Source organism: Falco cherrug, chromosome 14 (genome assembly GCF_023634085.1).
Source record: "Falco cherrug isolate bFalChe1 chromosome 14, bFalChe1.pri, whole genome shotgun sequence".
Taxonomy (NCBI): domain Eukaryota; kingdom Metazoa; phylum Chordata; class Aves; order Falconiformes; family Falconidae; genus Falco; species Falco cherrug.
Genome location: NC_073710.1, coordinates 22,166,240 through 22,180,685, shown reverse-complemented (window position 1 = coordinate 22,180,685; position 14,446 = coordinate 22,166,240). Strand labels below are relative to the sequence as shown.

General features: G+C 57.2%; 1 protein-coding gene across 4 annotated transcripts in view; it reads right to left on the bottom strand.

The window, feature by feature from the left end:
• WWP2 (WW domain containing E3 ubiquitin protein ligase 2) overlaps positions 1-14,446 on the bottom strand; it is a 43,395-nt gene that overhangs the window by 17,529 nt on the left and 11,420 nt on the right. For 3 of the 4 annotated variants that reach the window (XM_055727007.1, XM_055727009.1, XM_055727008.1), the window contains 4 exons: positions 13,783-14,067; positions 13,023-13,119; positions 7,830-7,969; positions 4,820-5,036 (listed from right to left, as the gene is read on the bottom strand). In XM_055727007.1, the coding sequence (XP_055582982.1) occupies positions 4,820-5,036; positions 7,830-7,969; positions 13,023-13,119; positions 13,783-14,067 (739 nt within the window). The remainder of the gene's footprint in view (positions 1-4,819; positions 5,037-7,829; positions 7,970-13,022; positions 13,120-13,782; positions 14,068-14,446) is intronic. The other variant, XM_055727010.1, reaches the window with a different exon arrangement.

The following is a 14,446-nucleotide window of genomic DNA, read 5'->3' as shown; positions in this document are numbered from 1 at the left end:
AGACAAGAGCCAGTTCCCCGGAACAGGAGGGGAATGTGAATGCCAGGCCCAGGATTTAGCTGAGAGATTGTCTAACCCCGTTCAGAGCTGCTGGCTTCACTCCTGTTTGTTGGCTTCTCAAAAAGCACTGTCAACACAGCTGCAGATGATGCTACCAGTCAGAGCACTGAGTCTTTCTCATCTCTAGAATAGACCTAGGGACACCAGTGGTTATCTCTGATGGAAAGAGTCCAAGGGCAGGACCTACCATGCCTGTACACCTTAAACAGCAAGGTGCTGCCAAACGTGACACTGCCCAAAGGAGAGACCATGTGGGAGCAGAGCTGGCACTACCCAGTGCCGTCCGGCACCAGGAAGCCTCTGCCTCTCCACCCCACAGTCAGCCCTTTTCCTGGGTTACCCCTGGGCATTGCCAGAGGGGAAAGGCCTGATGTTTCCAGTTCACTAACAATGAATCAGTCCTTCATGAGCATGAAAGCACCAGGAGAGCTAAAAAGCCCCAAAAGATTGAAATCTCTTTAGAGAAAAATCAGCATAGCTGGGATTTCTTGAAGGCACAAGCATGCCCACCCCGTGAGATGGACAGCAGAAGGTCCCTGGGCATCTTCAGGGAGAAGGCAGAGTGTGGAAGTGCCGCTGGCTGGAGAGCCGCCTGCTGCAGGCAGAGCTTTGGGAAGGCCCTTCCTTGACTTGCACTGCAAGTGCTTCGGATCGCCACCAGCAGCCAGATACGGACCCGGCACACGGCACAGGTGGACGAACGCTATTCACAGACAAAACTCCAAGGCACAACTCTGCTCATGAGAATTTGCAGGAGTCAGCATCCCATGAAAACCCTTTAAGCATCATCCTTCCCAGGTCAGTTAGCCATAACAGCCTGCTTTGGACAGATCTAGAGGCTGCAGCACCACTCGCTTACGGCGAGGACAACGCCAGCCAGATGTCCCACCCGTTCTGTCCACGCTAACATGTGGTGCTTCAGAGATGAACAGGACCTCAGCCTTGTGCACACAGAACCAGCGGTGCCAGCAAGTCATTACCGGAGGGGACAGGTCCTCCAGGCTCATTAACAACAGGTTTCTCTGATCAATATGGCTCTGAGGACCGGGCAGTCCTCCATGACAAGAGGCTCTCAAGGCCCCAGGTGCCATTTCTGTGGCTGTAGAGGCCAGAAATCCCACGATGAGGACTCCTCCAGGGCAGAGGGTTTCTGGATCCTTCAGATACTCCTCCGGGTGCCCTCGTGACTGCAAAGAGCCACGCAAGACTGGGGAGAGCTGGTGGTGGTGGCAGCTGCTGATTCATGTCCTCTGTCCCAGTCTCACACCCTGTACAAACAGGTGACAAGCTCACACGCTCCTCAGGCCAGCAGCTCCCTGGTAATCTGAAAAGTAAATTTGCCAAGGGCTGCCTCACCCTACGAACAGTGAGTCACCACCATTAAGCAGCAAGCTGTAACGAACTTGTTATTCCTGACACACAGCAACAACCTGAGAGATGGAGGCACCGGGGACAACACATCCTTGCTCAGACAGACCACCCTGCCCAACAGTTTGCAGGCTTCAGCCTTTTTGAGTTTCCCCGCATCTCACCCACCACCCTGCAAGGGACAGCTTAGGGAGATGTGTGACAACGGGCTCTTCCTTTGAGGACCCTAAGTCCAGTTGGCGTTCCTCCCCTGTGCCTGCTGCCACGTTGCTGCCAGCAAGGAAGACCAGCGGTTTAGGAAGCACTAGACGGTGGGAGCTCTCACCCACGTGCACTGCTGCTGCAAGCATGAAGCGCGGGACGTGTGGGCCCCCGCTGGCCCCCCTCCGACTGCCCACAAGGCTCACAACGGCGGTGGATACTGGGAGCCACGGACGGTGTGAAGTGGCAGCGCTGAGGCAACCCTGCAGTCCAAACAAAACGCCCTCCTTATGTAAGAAACCACAGCCCCACGCCTTCTGCCAGGCAGCATAATGTACCTCTTTGTACGGGCGAGACAGCGCTGTGTATACACACCATGCTAACGGCCGGCCGTCCCCCGCGCGAGATCATCGCTGATTGGAACCAGATGCAGGAGCCAGCAGCTTTTGTGCCCTCCCCCCTTTTGCTATCAGTCCACTCAGAAACCCCCACGCAAGAACCAGGACCCCGCGCTGAAGGCCTCGAGCACAGCACCTGGCTGTGCCGGTGCCACACGCTCTCCGGCTTCACAAGGAAACACACCATGCCCAAGCCAGGAGGATGCGAAGGAGGCTCTGGGCACTGTTGGGGCCAAAATTATTCAGAACACCTTCCAGCACCCTCCAGCCCCTAGAACAGACTCCCAGTTGTGTGAGAGATGCCTTTGTGCCCGCCACATCTGGTGCAGATGTTCACAGACAGCTATCTGAGCAGAATAAATAGCTCTGAATCCCCACATGAACCCAGCCGCTCTTGACTCCATCTGCACGCAGCCTGGCATGAGCCGGGAGGCTGGGGCTCAGCGCACCCACCGGCACGCAGCTAGAAAAAGCTGCCACCCCTCCAGAGGCTGAAGGGAAGCCGAGCACCACTGCTCTCCACGCTCCCACGAATGAAAGGAGGCACTCAGAGAATGAGGCAGGGCTTGTGTGGAAAGCAGGAGGGACATGATGGCTTTCTGGCTCCTCAGTGCCAGGATGACTGGCAGCTCTGCAGGGGACATTGCTCCTGGGAGCAGCAAAGCAAAAGCCATCACTTAGGGGTTGCAACACACTGCACAGCCATCCCTGCAGGCGCTGGGTCAGTGAGGGACTATCCTGCACCCCTTTCCGCAGAGCACGCTGCTGCCAGAGCTGAAGTAGCCTGGTTTTGTCTGCATCCCTTCTGCCTGAGACACCGCTGCCTCCACCAGCCCAGCCAGTCACATCCCCACCTCCCAAGCTGGGCCCCAAACCACCAGTCAGAGTAATACCCTGGTGTGGCAAGCCAGCCAAAGATCAGCCGCCCTAGTTCAGGTCTCAAGAGATGCCCAGAAGCTCATTTATACTACTCCAGGGCCACAGTGTCTTGTGCAGTCCCCGTTTAGCAAATCTCTATTTGTACAAATCCCCGTTAGCCCAGAACCTGGTCCGGCAGCTCTCAGGGCAGGGCTTGCACCGTGGAGACCTCAACAGACTCAGTTTGCAGCCCTCCTTCACCTGGGAAGACCTTTATGCCTGGTTTCCATGTGACCAAGCAGCTCAGCTGCTGCCCAAGCCAGCCCAGCACGAGCATGTAACTCGGACAGCACGTGCAAGAGCGCTGCTGCCCTCTTTCCCCTCTACGGATCCCATGGTCAGGACAGGGAGGGTCAGATACACAAGCTATTATTCAAAGGTGTCTCCAGAGATCTCCAAATTCCACAAGCTCATCCTGGAGGATGGCTCACTACCCCTTCACTGCTCTTCTCCAGCCATCTCCCAAAGCACAACAGCCTTATCTCCTCGCCGCTCTGACACGCGCGGTTTGCTGGCACGAGCACCACAGGGGGACAGGCACGGGGCGGACATGGGCCACGCTTCCACCCAGCCGGACCAGGTAAACGCAAGTATGCCATGTCTTACAAAGCAGTGCCTGCAACTTCCCCAAGCCTCCAGAAACCCTAATCCTGGGATACCCGCGGGCTCCTCTCCGGAGCTTTTGTGTCTTTCCCCGCCCTGGGAAAGAAACGACAGCCCGCTTCCACCTTGGGCTCCGCAGAGGTGGGGAAAATGAGACCTTCAGTCTACCTGGTAGGAGCAGAAAGAGGCATAAGCTCTGACTGGAATAAAGACCTTTTTCAGAGCACTGGACTTTTCCAGCTGCCTGGAAACAGGAAGCGTCCAGGCCAGAGAACAGAAACCCTCACACACCCAGCATAAAGGCACACTGAGCCGTTAACCCTAATTACCTGTGACTGACACACGAGCGAGGCCCTGACCTCCCAGGCATCGCCTCAGCCAAAGGAAAATAAACAGCTCCCTTCACACCAAACACAAGCCATTTTCAACCCCCCTCTCGCCGCTTTACATTCGCAGTCCAGAGTTAAACGTGTCTCAAATACAAGGGGAGAATGGCTCAGCTGCAGCCCAGAGGGGCGCTGAGCCCAGAGCCCGACACCACCCCCACCAAGAGCCAGTGCGCCCACCAGCACGGCTCAGCCAGCCCCAGCGCTCCTCCCAGCCCCTTCCCCACAGCCCACAGAGGAGGAGGATGATGCGGAGCAGCCGCACCAGGGATCTCAGCTATACAAGGATCCTGCCCACCGCCCCTCAGCAGTGGCCAATGCCTCCACAGCATCTCTGGCGTGCACACTCGTGCCCTCCTGCTCAGTGGGAGCTCCACGGAAGTCCACACTCACTCTCTCACGCATTTCCCTCTGACTGACCCCTTCAGCAGCCCCAGGAGAGGAGAGGACTCTGCTGCTCCCCTGGGCATGGATGCTGAGGAGCTGCTTGCTGCGGAGATGCGATTCGCTGTTTATTACACCCCAGAGACCCACAGCAGACACAGATCAGACTCCAACCCAGAGGACGAATCCACAACAGTCAAGCCCTGGCTCAGATGGGGGAGGGCAGGCGGTGCCAGGCGAGTGAGGGGCACAGACATCCCCATGAGATGCCTCCAGGCCCTCTCTGCTCTGCTGACCACCATCATTTCCACCGACTCCTGGTGCAGCACAGCCCCCTCCCTCAAACACCCTCTTCTTCCAGCACACAGCAGTGCCCCCGTTTGCTCGTGGGCCCCCAGCCATTCTTGCAGGGCCATGCCTCCTCCCCAAGGGCCACAGGTGCTCCATGTCATGCTGACCCTGTTAGGGGAACAAAAGTCTCAAGCAGAAGGCAGACCTTACCCAGGGGGCAGAGCATCCAGGGCTAGCACCGCTGCACGGGCTGGTGGGGCACTGGAGCCAGTGGCTGCTTCCTCTGCCTCTCCAGAGCTGGTCAAGGCAGGAAGGGCAGGAGCAACGGAGCTGTCTGCCACACTCAGCGCCACCGGGGCTGGTACACTCGCTCCCACTGCTGGCCTTTCCTCCTCAATGTCTGCAGCACCCACCGCTTCTCCATTCACTGGGAAGGCAGAGAGCAGAGACATTAGCACCCAGACAGGGTAACAGGGGCCCAGCTGACCTACCGCACCGACGGAAGCGGAGCACATGGTGCGCGGCAGCCACTACCACCCAAGCACGGGACTCAGGTGCTTGCAGCCTGCAGCAAAGGCAGCACCTCCTTCACCCAGCAGTCAGATCCCTCTGGGAACCACCGCCTTTGTCCTGAAACAAAAGCGGAGGGTACTTTGCATTTGTGCTCAGTATCTCTTCTGCCACTTGCAAACACGCTGTGTGCCTGATGGGAATTCAGGTAACAGCAGGAGCTCAGAAACTGCGGGTGCAGCATCCCCCCCAGGCAGAGGGAAGCCCAGGCTCAGCAAGTCAGCTCCACCAGTAAGGGCTAAACATTGCTGAATTCCACTGAACTTTTGGAAAAGGAAAGGGGAAGGGACAGAGCAAAGGAAAATTACAAAGAAAACTGATGAGGAGGAAAATGCCGACAAAAAGAAAAAAGAAAAAAAAGAAAGGGAATTTGTTTGACGAATATTTATTAGATAGCCAAAAAACCCTGAGGCTTGGCAGTCCAGCAGAGGATAACTTTTGCTGCAAGACATCCTGGCTTCAGTGGCAAAGCAAAAGCATTAAAAACAAACCAGCAACAAATAACAAAGAAGTAAGAGATGCAGGCAGAACTCCACAAATTGGAGCTGAGAAATGTAGAAAACTGTAAAGGAAGCATCTGTATCTACAAGCCCAAGTAGTCCAGAGCTAACGGTTGAGCTTGATGATCTTAAAGATTCCAACCTAAATGATTCTATGATTCTATGTATTGTAGGAAAAAAATTCACAGTGGTATAAACCCCCACAGACGGGAGACTGAAGAACTACAGACACTCTGCAGAAGAGGCAGGCTGCACAGGACAGTTTTGCTTTGCAGCTGGAGAGTAGCTGGGCAGCATCTTCTGGCACTGGGGGAATCCTGGCACACACCATCAGCAACTAAAGGAGCCCCTCAGGCAGCATCTACCGGCGATGAGGATTTCCAGGTCAGCAGGCTCACAGCAACATCCACCGGAGCACCGCAAGAGTCAGCTGAGGAAGTCTGCCTGCTACTCGCTTCTAGCCAGCCTGGGAAAGGGCAACTTTAGAAGCTTCAAATCACATTGTGCCAATTTTCAGAAGGGAACCTGCAGAACGACCCAGGTAACTGCTCTGTGATCAGTTTGATCTCAGTCCTGGACAAAGCAAGGGAAAAGCTGATCCAAAGTTCACCTGATAAGGAAGGGCTCCAGGGGAACACAGCTAGGGCTAAGCAACATGGCTGTGGAGAAAACATGCCATGAAATAATCTCCTTTTATTGTCAGATGAAATTACAGCTGTGAGTGACAAATGTAATGGGGACGTTCTTGCAACAGTCTGCTCAAAAAACACTGTAACGTCACCAAAATGTGCTAAACTGAGGAGGAAGAGGATGGTTTCTAGAGGCATTCCACAGAGTGCAAGACAGGGTGTCCAGCACTAAACCCAGCCATCCGAAACACTTGTCTACCTATCCTCAAGTGTAAAATCATTGCTGACAGGACTTGCAGGAGACACGAAGGCTGGCGAGTGGTAAACAGCGATGAGGACAGCACGGTCATAAAGCCACTGGGGAGGCTGGGACCAGGGCAATAAAACACAATTTAAACAAACCAAAGCCAAGGAGCCAAGTTGTACTCGGGAACAAAAACTCTGTCCACAGCCAAAGGGAGTGTCCCCTGCACAGTGAGGACACCGGGAAGGGCTGGGTGGGCACAGGGGACACCGTGCAGCATTTGCTCCCACTACAGCACCACACCGAAGGGCAGAGACGAGCCACAGCACTGAGGAGGGGAGCACAGAAGTGACAGCTGAAAGGCAGCATTTCACATCAGCCCTCTGCTCTCCCATCTCTCTCCCAAAATGGGTTTTGGTAAAATTGAAATTGCATTGCTCCAGGTTTTTCCAATGAAATGGGGGGCGGGGGGGGGGCAGAATCTTCCTTTTGGGTTGAACAAAACATTTCCTTCTATCCAAAACAAAGCACTCTGCTCCTCCTTCCAGGTCTCCGACAAAAGCAAAAGAAAGGGTGGCACTGCCTGCAAAAGCTGTGCAGAGGAGTGGGAGATGCTGCACTGCTTGGCTGGCTCCAGGAGAGCCAGAGAAGCAAACCAGATGAGCCGCTTGTGGCTTCACAGTCAGGCACTCAGCAGGTCCCAGTCCCTGCTCCACAAGTATTTATGGCTTTGCGGACAAACCCAAGAAAAGACAAGAGAAACCTTTCCAAAAATACCTTCTGGTGTAAGAGTCAGCTCTCTTTAGAGAGGTGGGTTTGTGCCTTCTCTGGTGCTTGACAGACAGCAGCTCCCCCCCACTTCAGCGGGCAAAGAGCTCAAAACATTTTTGCTGAAGACTGATTGACAAGTTCAGCTGAATGCTCCAAACCCTGAAAAACATCCACTCAGATATGATAACTGTCCTCCCTGCTGTGGCATCAGTGACGCTGCCATCCTAGTATTCTTTTAAAAACCTGGAGCTGGATGCAGTGTTTTTTGTCAGGGAGACTCCAAAGAAGAGCCACAGAAATTACTCCCGACAGGCAGAACGGATCCTACCAGTGCGCTCTGCAAGGCTACACAGCTTGTCTAAAGTAAAATCAACAAAAATCAATCAGTTCACAGGGAGGAAATTCCCAGGCCCTATAAGGTCCATTACCTTAGCAGAAATTAATTTTCTCCCACCCGACGCAGCCCCCAAGCTCGATCCCCCCTCCTCCCACGAGGGCTGGCTCACCTGTGCCGTTGGCTGTGCCGTTGGCCATGCCGGCATGCTGCGTGCTCTTGGCCTGCTGCCGGTGCCGGCTCCTAGCACTGGGACTTTGCTCTCCACTCCCCGTGTTTTGCCTGGCCGCTCCAGCCGCATGCCGGTGCATCCTGCAAGGGAAAGAAACACGGGAGGTGAGACACGCCGCCTGGCCTCACAAAGAAAACCCCACTCCTGCCTTTTGGCCTCAGCCCTGTGCTGCTTTCCTGCCCAGCACAACCATCGGACCCCCCCAGCCCCGAGAACGGCCAGGATGCAGCCACGTGCCTCTGCTCCTCTGGCTGGGCACTGAACTTCGCGCTGCTTACATGGACCTGCCAGCCTGCCTGCAGGTCTTGGCACCCATCTGCCAGCAGCAGAGCTCCATGGAAGAGTAACCTGGGTGACAATGACCTTGCTTTTGCTTGCAGGTGCTCACTCAGCTGCCCCACTTGCTGAGGAACAGCCTCAGGCACTCGTGGCCAGAAGCCGGCTTGCAGCACCAAGCTGTGGCAGCCCCCGGCAGTTTGTTCCATCCACCCCAGCAGCAAAGGTCCCAGGAGAGACCCCACGGCAGCCCCGGTTCCTGCGCCGTGGTGGGAGCCCTCGCTGGTGCCTCCTCCCCCGCCACAAGCAGGTGCGGAAGGTGCAAGCGTTCCTGCTACAGTGACAGCTGTGGCCTCTGGCACAGGAGGGAACAAGCAGCTGGGAAAGATGGCAGCTTAAATCACGGCACAGGTTGTGACCGGCTCAGATGCAGCTGCTCCATCTCTCGGGGGGGGGGGGGGGGGGGGGTGTTCTCCTCCTTATGCCACACGTCCCGTCCCGTGGCCAGGGCAGCCAAAGCAAACTCTCCCCCTCCAACTGCCCTGGGCCCCTGAGGCAGCCTGAAGGCATCCAAGGAAAGGGTGAGTTTTCCCATCAGCAGAGCAGCCTGGTGGTTACTGGAAATGGGGAGGGGGCCGGGGCAGGGCAGCGGGGGAGACGCTGCCTTCACGCACCCTGTGCCCAGGGGAGCAGAGGCAGAGCCCAGATGCCTCCACCCAGGATGGCAGCGCCCACAGAGGGTGAGGAGCACAGGGATGGGGATCTCAGTTTGCCCCAGCCAAGTTCTTCCCTTAAAAGGGCAAAACCCACAAACTGTCCCCACATGGCAGGGCTGGAGCTGGGAGGGGACAGCAGCCTGGCAGCGCAGGGCAGCACCAGTCATGCCACCCTCACCAGCTCCAGCAGCAAGCCCTTCGTTCTTCCCACTCACCCTGAAGCCGCTCTCCTTGGGGAGCGGCGCATGACAGCGGGCAGAGGAAGGGCTGGGACTGGGAGGAGACATGGGAAAGCAGGAGACTGTCAAAAATAGATCAGATAAGAGCCTCGGGCAGAGCAGCCCATTGAAAAGGAGCTGCAAGGCTGCTTCGACTAGTGATGGGCCTCGGCACAGCCCTGCACAGGGGCTCCTCAGATGGTGAGCTCACCCCAGAACCTCTGGCTACCCCCAGGACACCGCCACATGCTGGGGGTTTGCTTTGGCCACCAGCACCTGGGGACCTGGAGCAGCTGCAGGCGCAGAACAGGCTCCTCTTCCGCTGGCCCGGAGGTGACGGTTCCCCCTTGCTGCCCTATCCACCCCTGGGGCTCAGCGGGGCACACTAGCACCACACACATCCCAAAAGTTGTCCAGGACCCACGGCCCCACATCCAGCCCCCGGCCCCCATGGCCAGAGGGGAGCAGGCAGGTGGCACCGCCACCAGGAGCCAGCCCTGCTGGGAGCAGCCCCTTCGGCACTGGACAGAGCTGGTCCCTGCCCTCCCCAGCACAGATGTGCTCAGAGCTGCCCGGGGCGTTTTTAGAAACCAAAACAGGATGCTTGCAGGCTGCCAGCTGGCCACACAGAGCTACCAGGCCTGAATTAGCTGACCCGCCGCCCAGCCCAGCCCTCCTACGAGTGCTCCCATCTGGGCATTGTCTTTTAATAGACACATGGAAACAAACCCAGCAAGCCCACTGAGCGCAGCGGGCTGGGAGCGTGCTCTTAAAATAGGAGCAGGGAGAAAAGGCGGCAGAGCGCAGATGGGAACAGCCTCTCACAGCCACACTGGTGGGATGGAGCGGGGCATGCCGTGGGGAGCACATCTCCCAGGCAGCTGACAAGACCCCTGCTGTCCCCTATTGATTAAGGACCTCGGGTGGCTGCCCTGCCGTGTGCTCTGCCCCATCGCCGCTCCTAGGCTGGAGGCAGAAGAAGAAAGTGGCATCACCTTCATAGGCCCTGGGCATGAAACCCAGGAACGGCCACCTCCTCCCACTGCGGTGCCCAGAAAGTCCTGGCACGAGGTGCCAGCAGAGGTGGCAGCACCAGTCTTGGTTTCAGCGCACCAGATCACCAGATCTGCGGCCCAAGCAGAGGGAGGGCAGAGAACGCAACCAGGACCAGCGCTGGCTGTGGAGCAGGTCAGGGCACAACCACTGGGAAATGTGACCGGGAGAGCCTCGGCACCGTGTGGACAGTGGGGGCTCAGCTCCCAAAACACGGAGCTGAGAAATTCCCCCTGGCCCTGCAAAGACGGGAGGAGGCAGCCACGTCCCCCAGCACGCAGCCCTCACACCTGCAGTGCCGGGAGCAGAGATGTCACCCATGTACCACCACCCCAGAGCCGGGGCAGGAGGAACACCCCCTCGCCCCATGGCAGCGGGACGTGCAGCCAAAGAGGTGCCTGGCTCTGAAACCCCCAGACCCAGCCTATTCCTCTTGCCCACCCCTGTCCAGCTGACTGGACCCATCTCACAGCTTGTTCTCCAAGGCACCGAGCAGACCCTCGGCCCCGTGCAGCAGCGGGCAGCACACCCGCCGTGCAGCACTGCTGCCTCTCCCCTGCCTGTGCGCCAGGGCTGCAGCTGGTAACGGCAGCTCCCCCGGTCTTTCACTGGTGCTGTGTCACACCAGAAGCCACACGCCTGGGGACACCCCACAGCCACATGTGGGGTTTCGCGTAGCAAGGGGTTTCACAAAGGAAAATACTTTATCTGAGTGACCAGAGGAGCGCTTCCCACCCACCCTCAGAGATGCTCATTCCCGTTGCCACCTGAGCGGTGACTACTGAACATCACACAAGCAGAGAAAGCAAAGCAGGCTGCACGGAAAAAAATCGCTTGAGTTTGCCTGAGCTCGTGACAGGTGACAGCAGCTACTCATGGCCGTGCGTAGATTGCAATGCCCGACGTGGCTCACCAGCCAGAGCCTTTCTGTAGGGTGAGCAGCAAACCAGGCTGCTTTATTCCCTGCTGTCAGAAGAGGCCCCTTTGGCCACCACAAGACAAACGGGGATTATGGCAGCTCTCTCGGCACCCACGGCACCAGCTCTCAGCTGGGGACCTCTGGACTCTGTTTTCTCTCTGCACAGAGGGCTGTGGAATTTCACACCCCGTCACCAAGATTAGCAGCAAATCCCAAGATGACATTTGTTCAGGAGAAGAAAGAGAAGCCCTGACCAAGCAGTTTCCCTTGAGGGGACAGTGTAGAAATAGCTGAAGAGCAAAGAATGACCCTTTTATTTGCTTCCTGCCTGCGAATGAGTTTGCCAGCATCCATCACCAAGCCCATGAAAATAAACACAGCTCTGTGTATAAACAGAGCCAACATCAAACAGCATTCCCAAGCGCAAAGGACCCATATGCCACTCCAGAGAAGGCAGCTGCTTCCATGGTGGGTACATACAGCAATGCTCTGCCCCATGTAACAGCACTACATCAAACTGTAGGGTTGTTCTGGACATCACTCCAAATTCAGGTGAGCATAGGATGAAATGAAAACTAAGTAGAAAGTTTCCAGTACCAGAGCAGCCATGGGATTTTTAATGATGGCAAGCACACCTGGTAGGTCTCAGAGGGTCCCCTGGCCAGACCTCACCATGCTTATCTTGCACGCTCACAGGTCGAGACGACACCAAAAGCAGAAACTACGTACAGACAATCAGAAAGCAGTCAGGAATTAGAAATAAGCAGTCACCATGTTGATCCTCCCCAGCTAGAACTTTCTTTGCAGGCTTTCCAGCACCTACTGACAGCTGCTAAGCGGCTGCAAAGTCCAGCTCCCGTCAGCACTCTCTCACCCCTCCAAAGGCTTTAACACCTGGGCAGCAGGAACCGAGGGGAGCAGCCACAACAAAAGAGCACAAACTCTGTTCAGCAACCTCTTCCCAATTCCCTGTCCCACTCCCTCCTCGTGTGGGAGAGGAACGCACGATATGGAAGGACAGGGTCACTTTTTAAAGCCAGAAGTATTCCTCCCCTTTGCATGTCTCTTGGTTGTGCCCAGCAGACGAAGGCGCAGAAGAGTTTGAGGTGTGGGGCTTATTGCTGAGAGCGCTCCTAAGCCTGGGGGCACGCAGAATCTCTTATCGGGCAGGCCACAGGCGCCCTCTCTACAGGCACACTTCTAACCAGAACATCTGTATAGGCTGCTGGGCCACTGCCATGCTCTGGAAATATAAATAGGTGTTAAATTCAACTCCATGTTGACAGTGTGACACGTCTCTCAATAACCACAGCTCCAAAAGGAGCAGTGCTGAGCGACTCCAGCCCAGCAAGAAGGCAAGGAAGGGCACTGTGCCAGGCACAGGATGGCCTGGTGCCCGAGCATCTCATTTCCTTTGGAAGCAGCTGTTATTTCCCTGCAGCTCTCCTTCTTCTGCTCTCCCTGGACCTTCGGAAGTGTCCCCCTGTGACCATTGCCCAGAGGGGCATTGTGCTTCCCAGCCTGGCCCAGTGCCTGGCCAAGGCTCTGCTCGAGGCAAGAGCTGGGGTCCCCGTAATCCCCATCTGAAGGGACCTTTGCTGGTTTGCCTGGTCACAGCCTGCCCCACATCTCCCTGACAGACCATTCCTTTGGCTGCCAGTAGAGCAAGTGGTGGGAACTGTCAGGACCATCACAGACCTGATATTCCTTGAGAAATAAATACTTTGAGAGGCTCAGGTCAGCCGCACCCCAGCTGTATGGCCACCCCTCAGCACCTCCCAGCTCTGCTGTCCTCCAGGAGGGCAGCCAGCCCACCCCTGCTCCACACATCCTCAGAGATCCAGAGCAGGGTCCGCTGCACAAGAATGATCTAGACACTTCTCAGCTGCCTCACGGCTGCAATAACCACTCAATACCGGACTGACAAGTGCTGCCAGCACGGGACCCTTACCTTGGTCTGCTTCCAAAGCAATTTGTACTGGGAGGCTGGTGTCTGCCCTCTGTGGCTGCAGCCATGCTGCTGGGGTCCCGTCCAGGTATCTGGGACCCTGAATGGGTAAAGAAAAAGCAGGTGAAGAAAAAGACTGAGGCACCTACTAGTTCCATCCTCCTTCCTTCCCTCCCTCCTTCCAGAAAGGAGACCCAAAAGCACACCAGCCCCACACATTACAGAACAGACCCACCAGCAAAGGACCCCCTGCCTTGACGCCAAGCTGCTCTCCTCCCCCACTGCTGTGCGATGGCATAGCCCACTCCCACAGCACCCCGCGGCCCCGAGCGCAGCACTAGGGAAGGGGAACGCAGGACTCTGCACAACTGGCAGCACCAGGAGAGCGGCCGCATTTAAGACGCCCAGATTTCACAGGCTTCATCTCCCAGCAAGGAAGGGGAGCTGAGGGAAAACAACACGCAACCCCCTGCCAGTCCAAGCTCTGCTCTCTGCCCTGGCAGCCCCACTGGGTCAGACATCACATCTCCGCACACCCTCTGCTGCAGGAAGCCCTTTTCTGAGCGGTTCATTAAATACAGAAGCGTTTCCCCAGCTGACAGAGGACAGCGAGGGAAGCAGGGCCTGGCGAAGGGCCACTCCTCTCACGGGGAGGCAGGGCGCGAGCCTGTCGACGCTTCTGCTCCTGCCCCACCACATGCTTGCTCCCGCGGGAGCCCGTGCGCAAGCCCAGGGTCGGGGCAAGCAGGGGCCAGAGCCTTACCTGGGGGAGGAGGCGGCGGCTGCTGGCACTCGGACGCTTGCTCAGAGGTCGCGGGGGCCGTGCTCTCAGCCCTACTCCTCTCCCCGCTGCTGCTCACCGCCTCGTGCTCAGAGCCGCCGCATGCATGCGGAGACGGGTGGCACTCACCCTCTGTCACGGCATTGCCATTAGGCAGGCTTCCCAGATCAACAGCAGGCCCGTCCAGGAAAATCGTCAGCTCTCCGCTGGAGACAACACTGCCTTTGTTCTCCGCCTGCAGGTCCAGGGTCAGCTGCCTGTTCTCCACTGTGGGAGACGAGGGGACATGGAGAAAGAGACCAAGCAGTCACCACGCAGGATGCCAGCCGTGACGGAGGATGGCTCCACCACCCCAGCTCCCCCATGATGTGGGACATCAGCCTCCTGGTCCCCTCCAGGCCTCCTCACATCCCCCGAGGACAATGTGCCCAATCCTTCAGGGCCAGTGGTCCCAGAGAGCACTACCACCAGCACTGGCCCCACACATACACACACCAACCAACACTGCCAGAGGACACCTGGCCAGCCCCACCAGCAGCTCCTGGGGAAGACCCTCCTTCACCAGCCACTGCTCGCAAAGCGGGGTCCCTCCACCCTCTCACACGGGCTGCACCTGCCCCAGGGCCCTGGCTGTGACAGCCAGCAC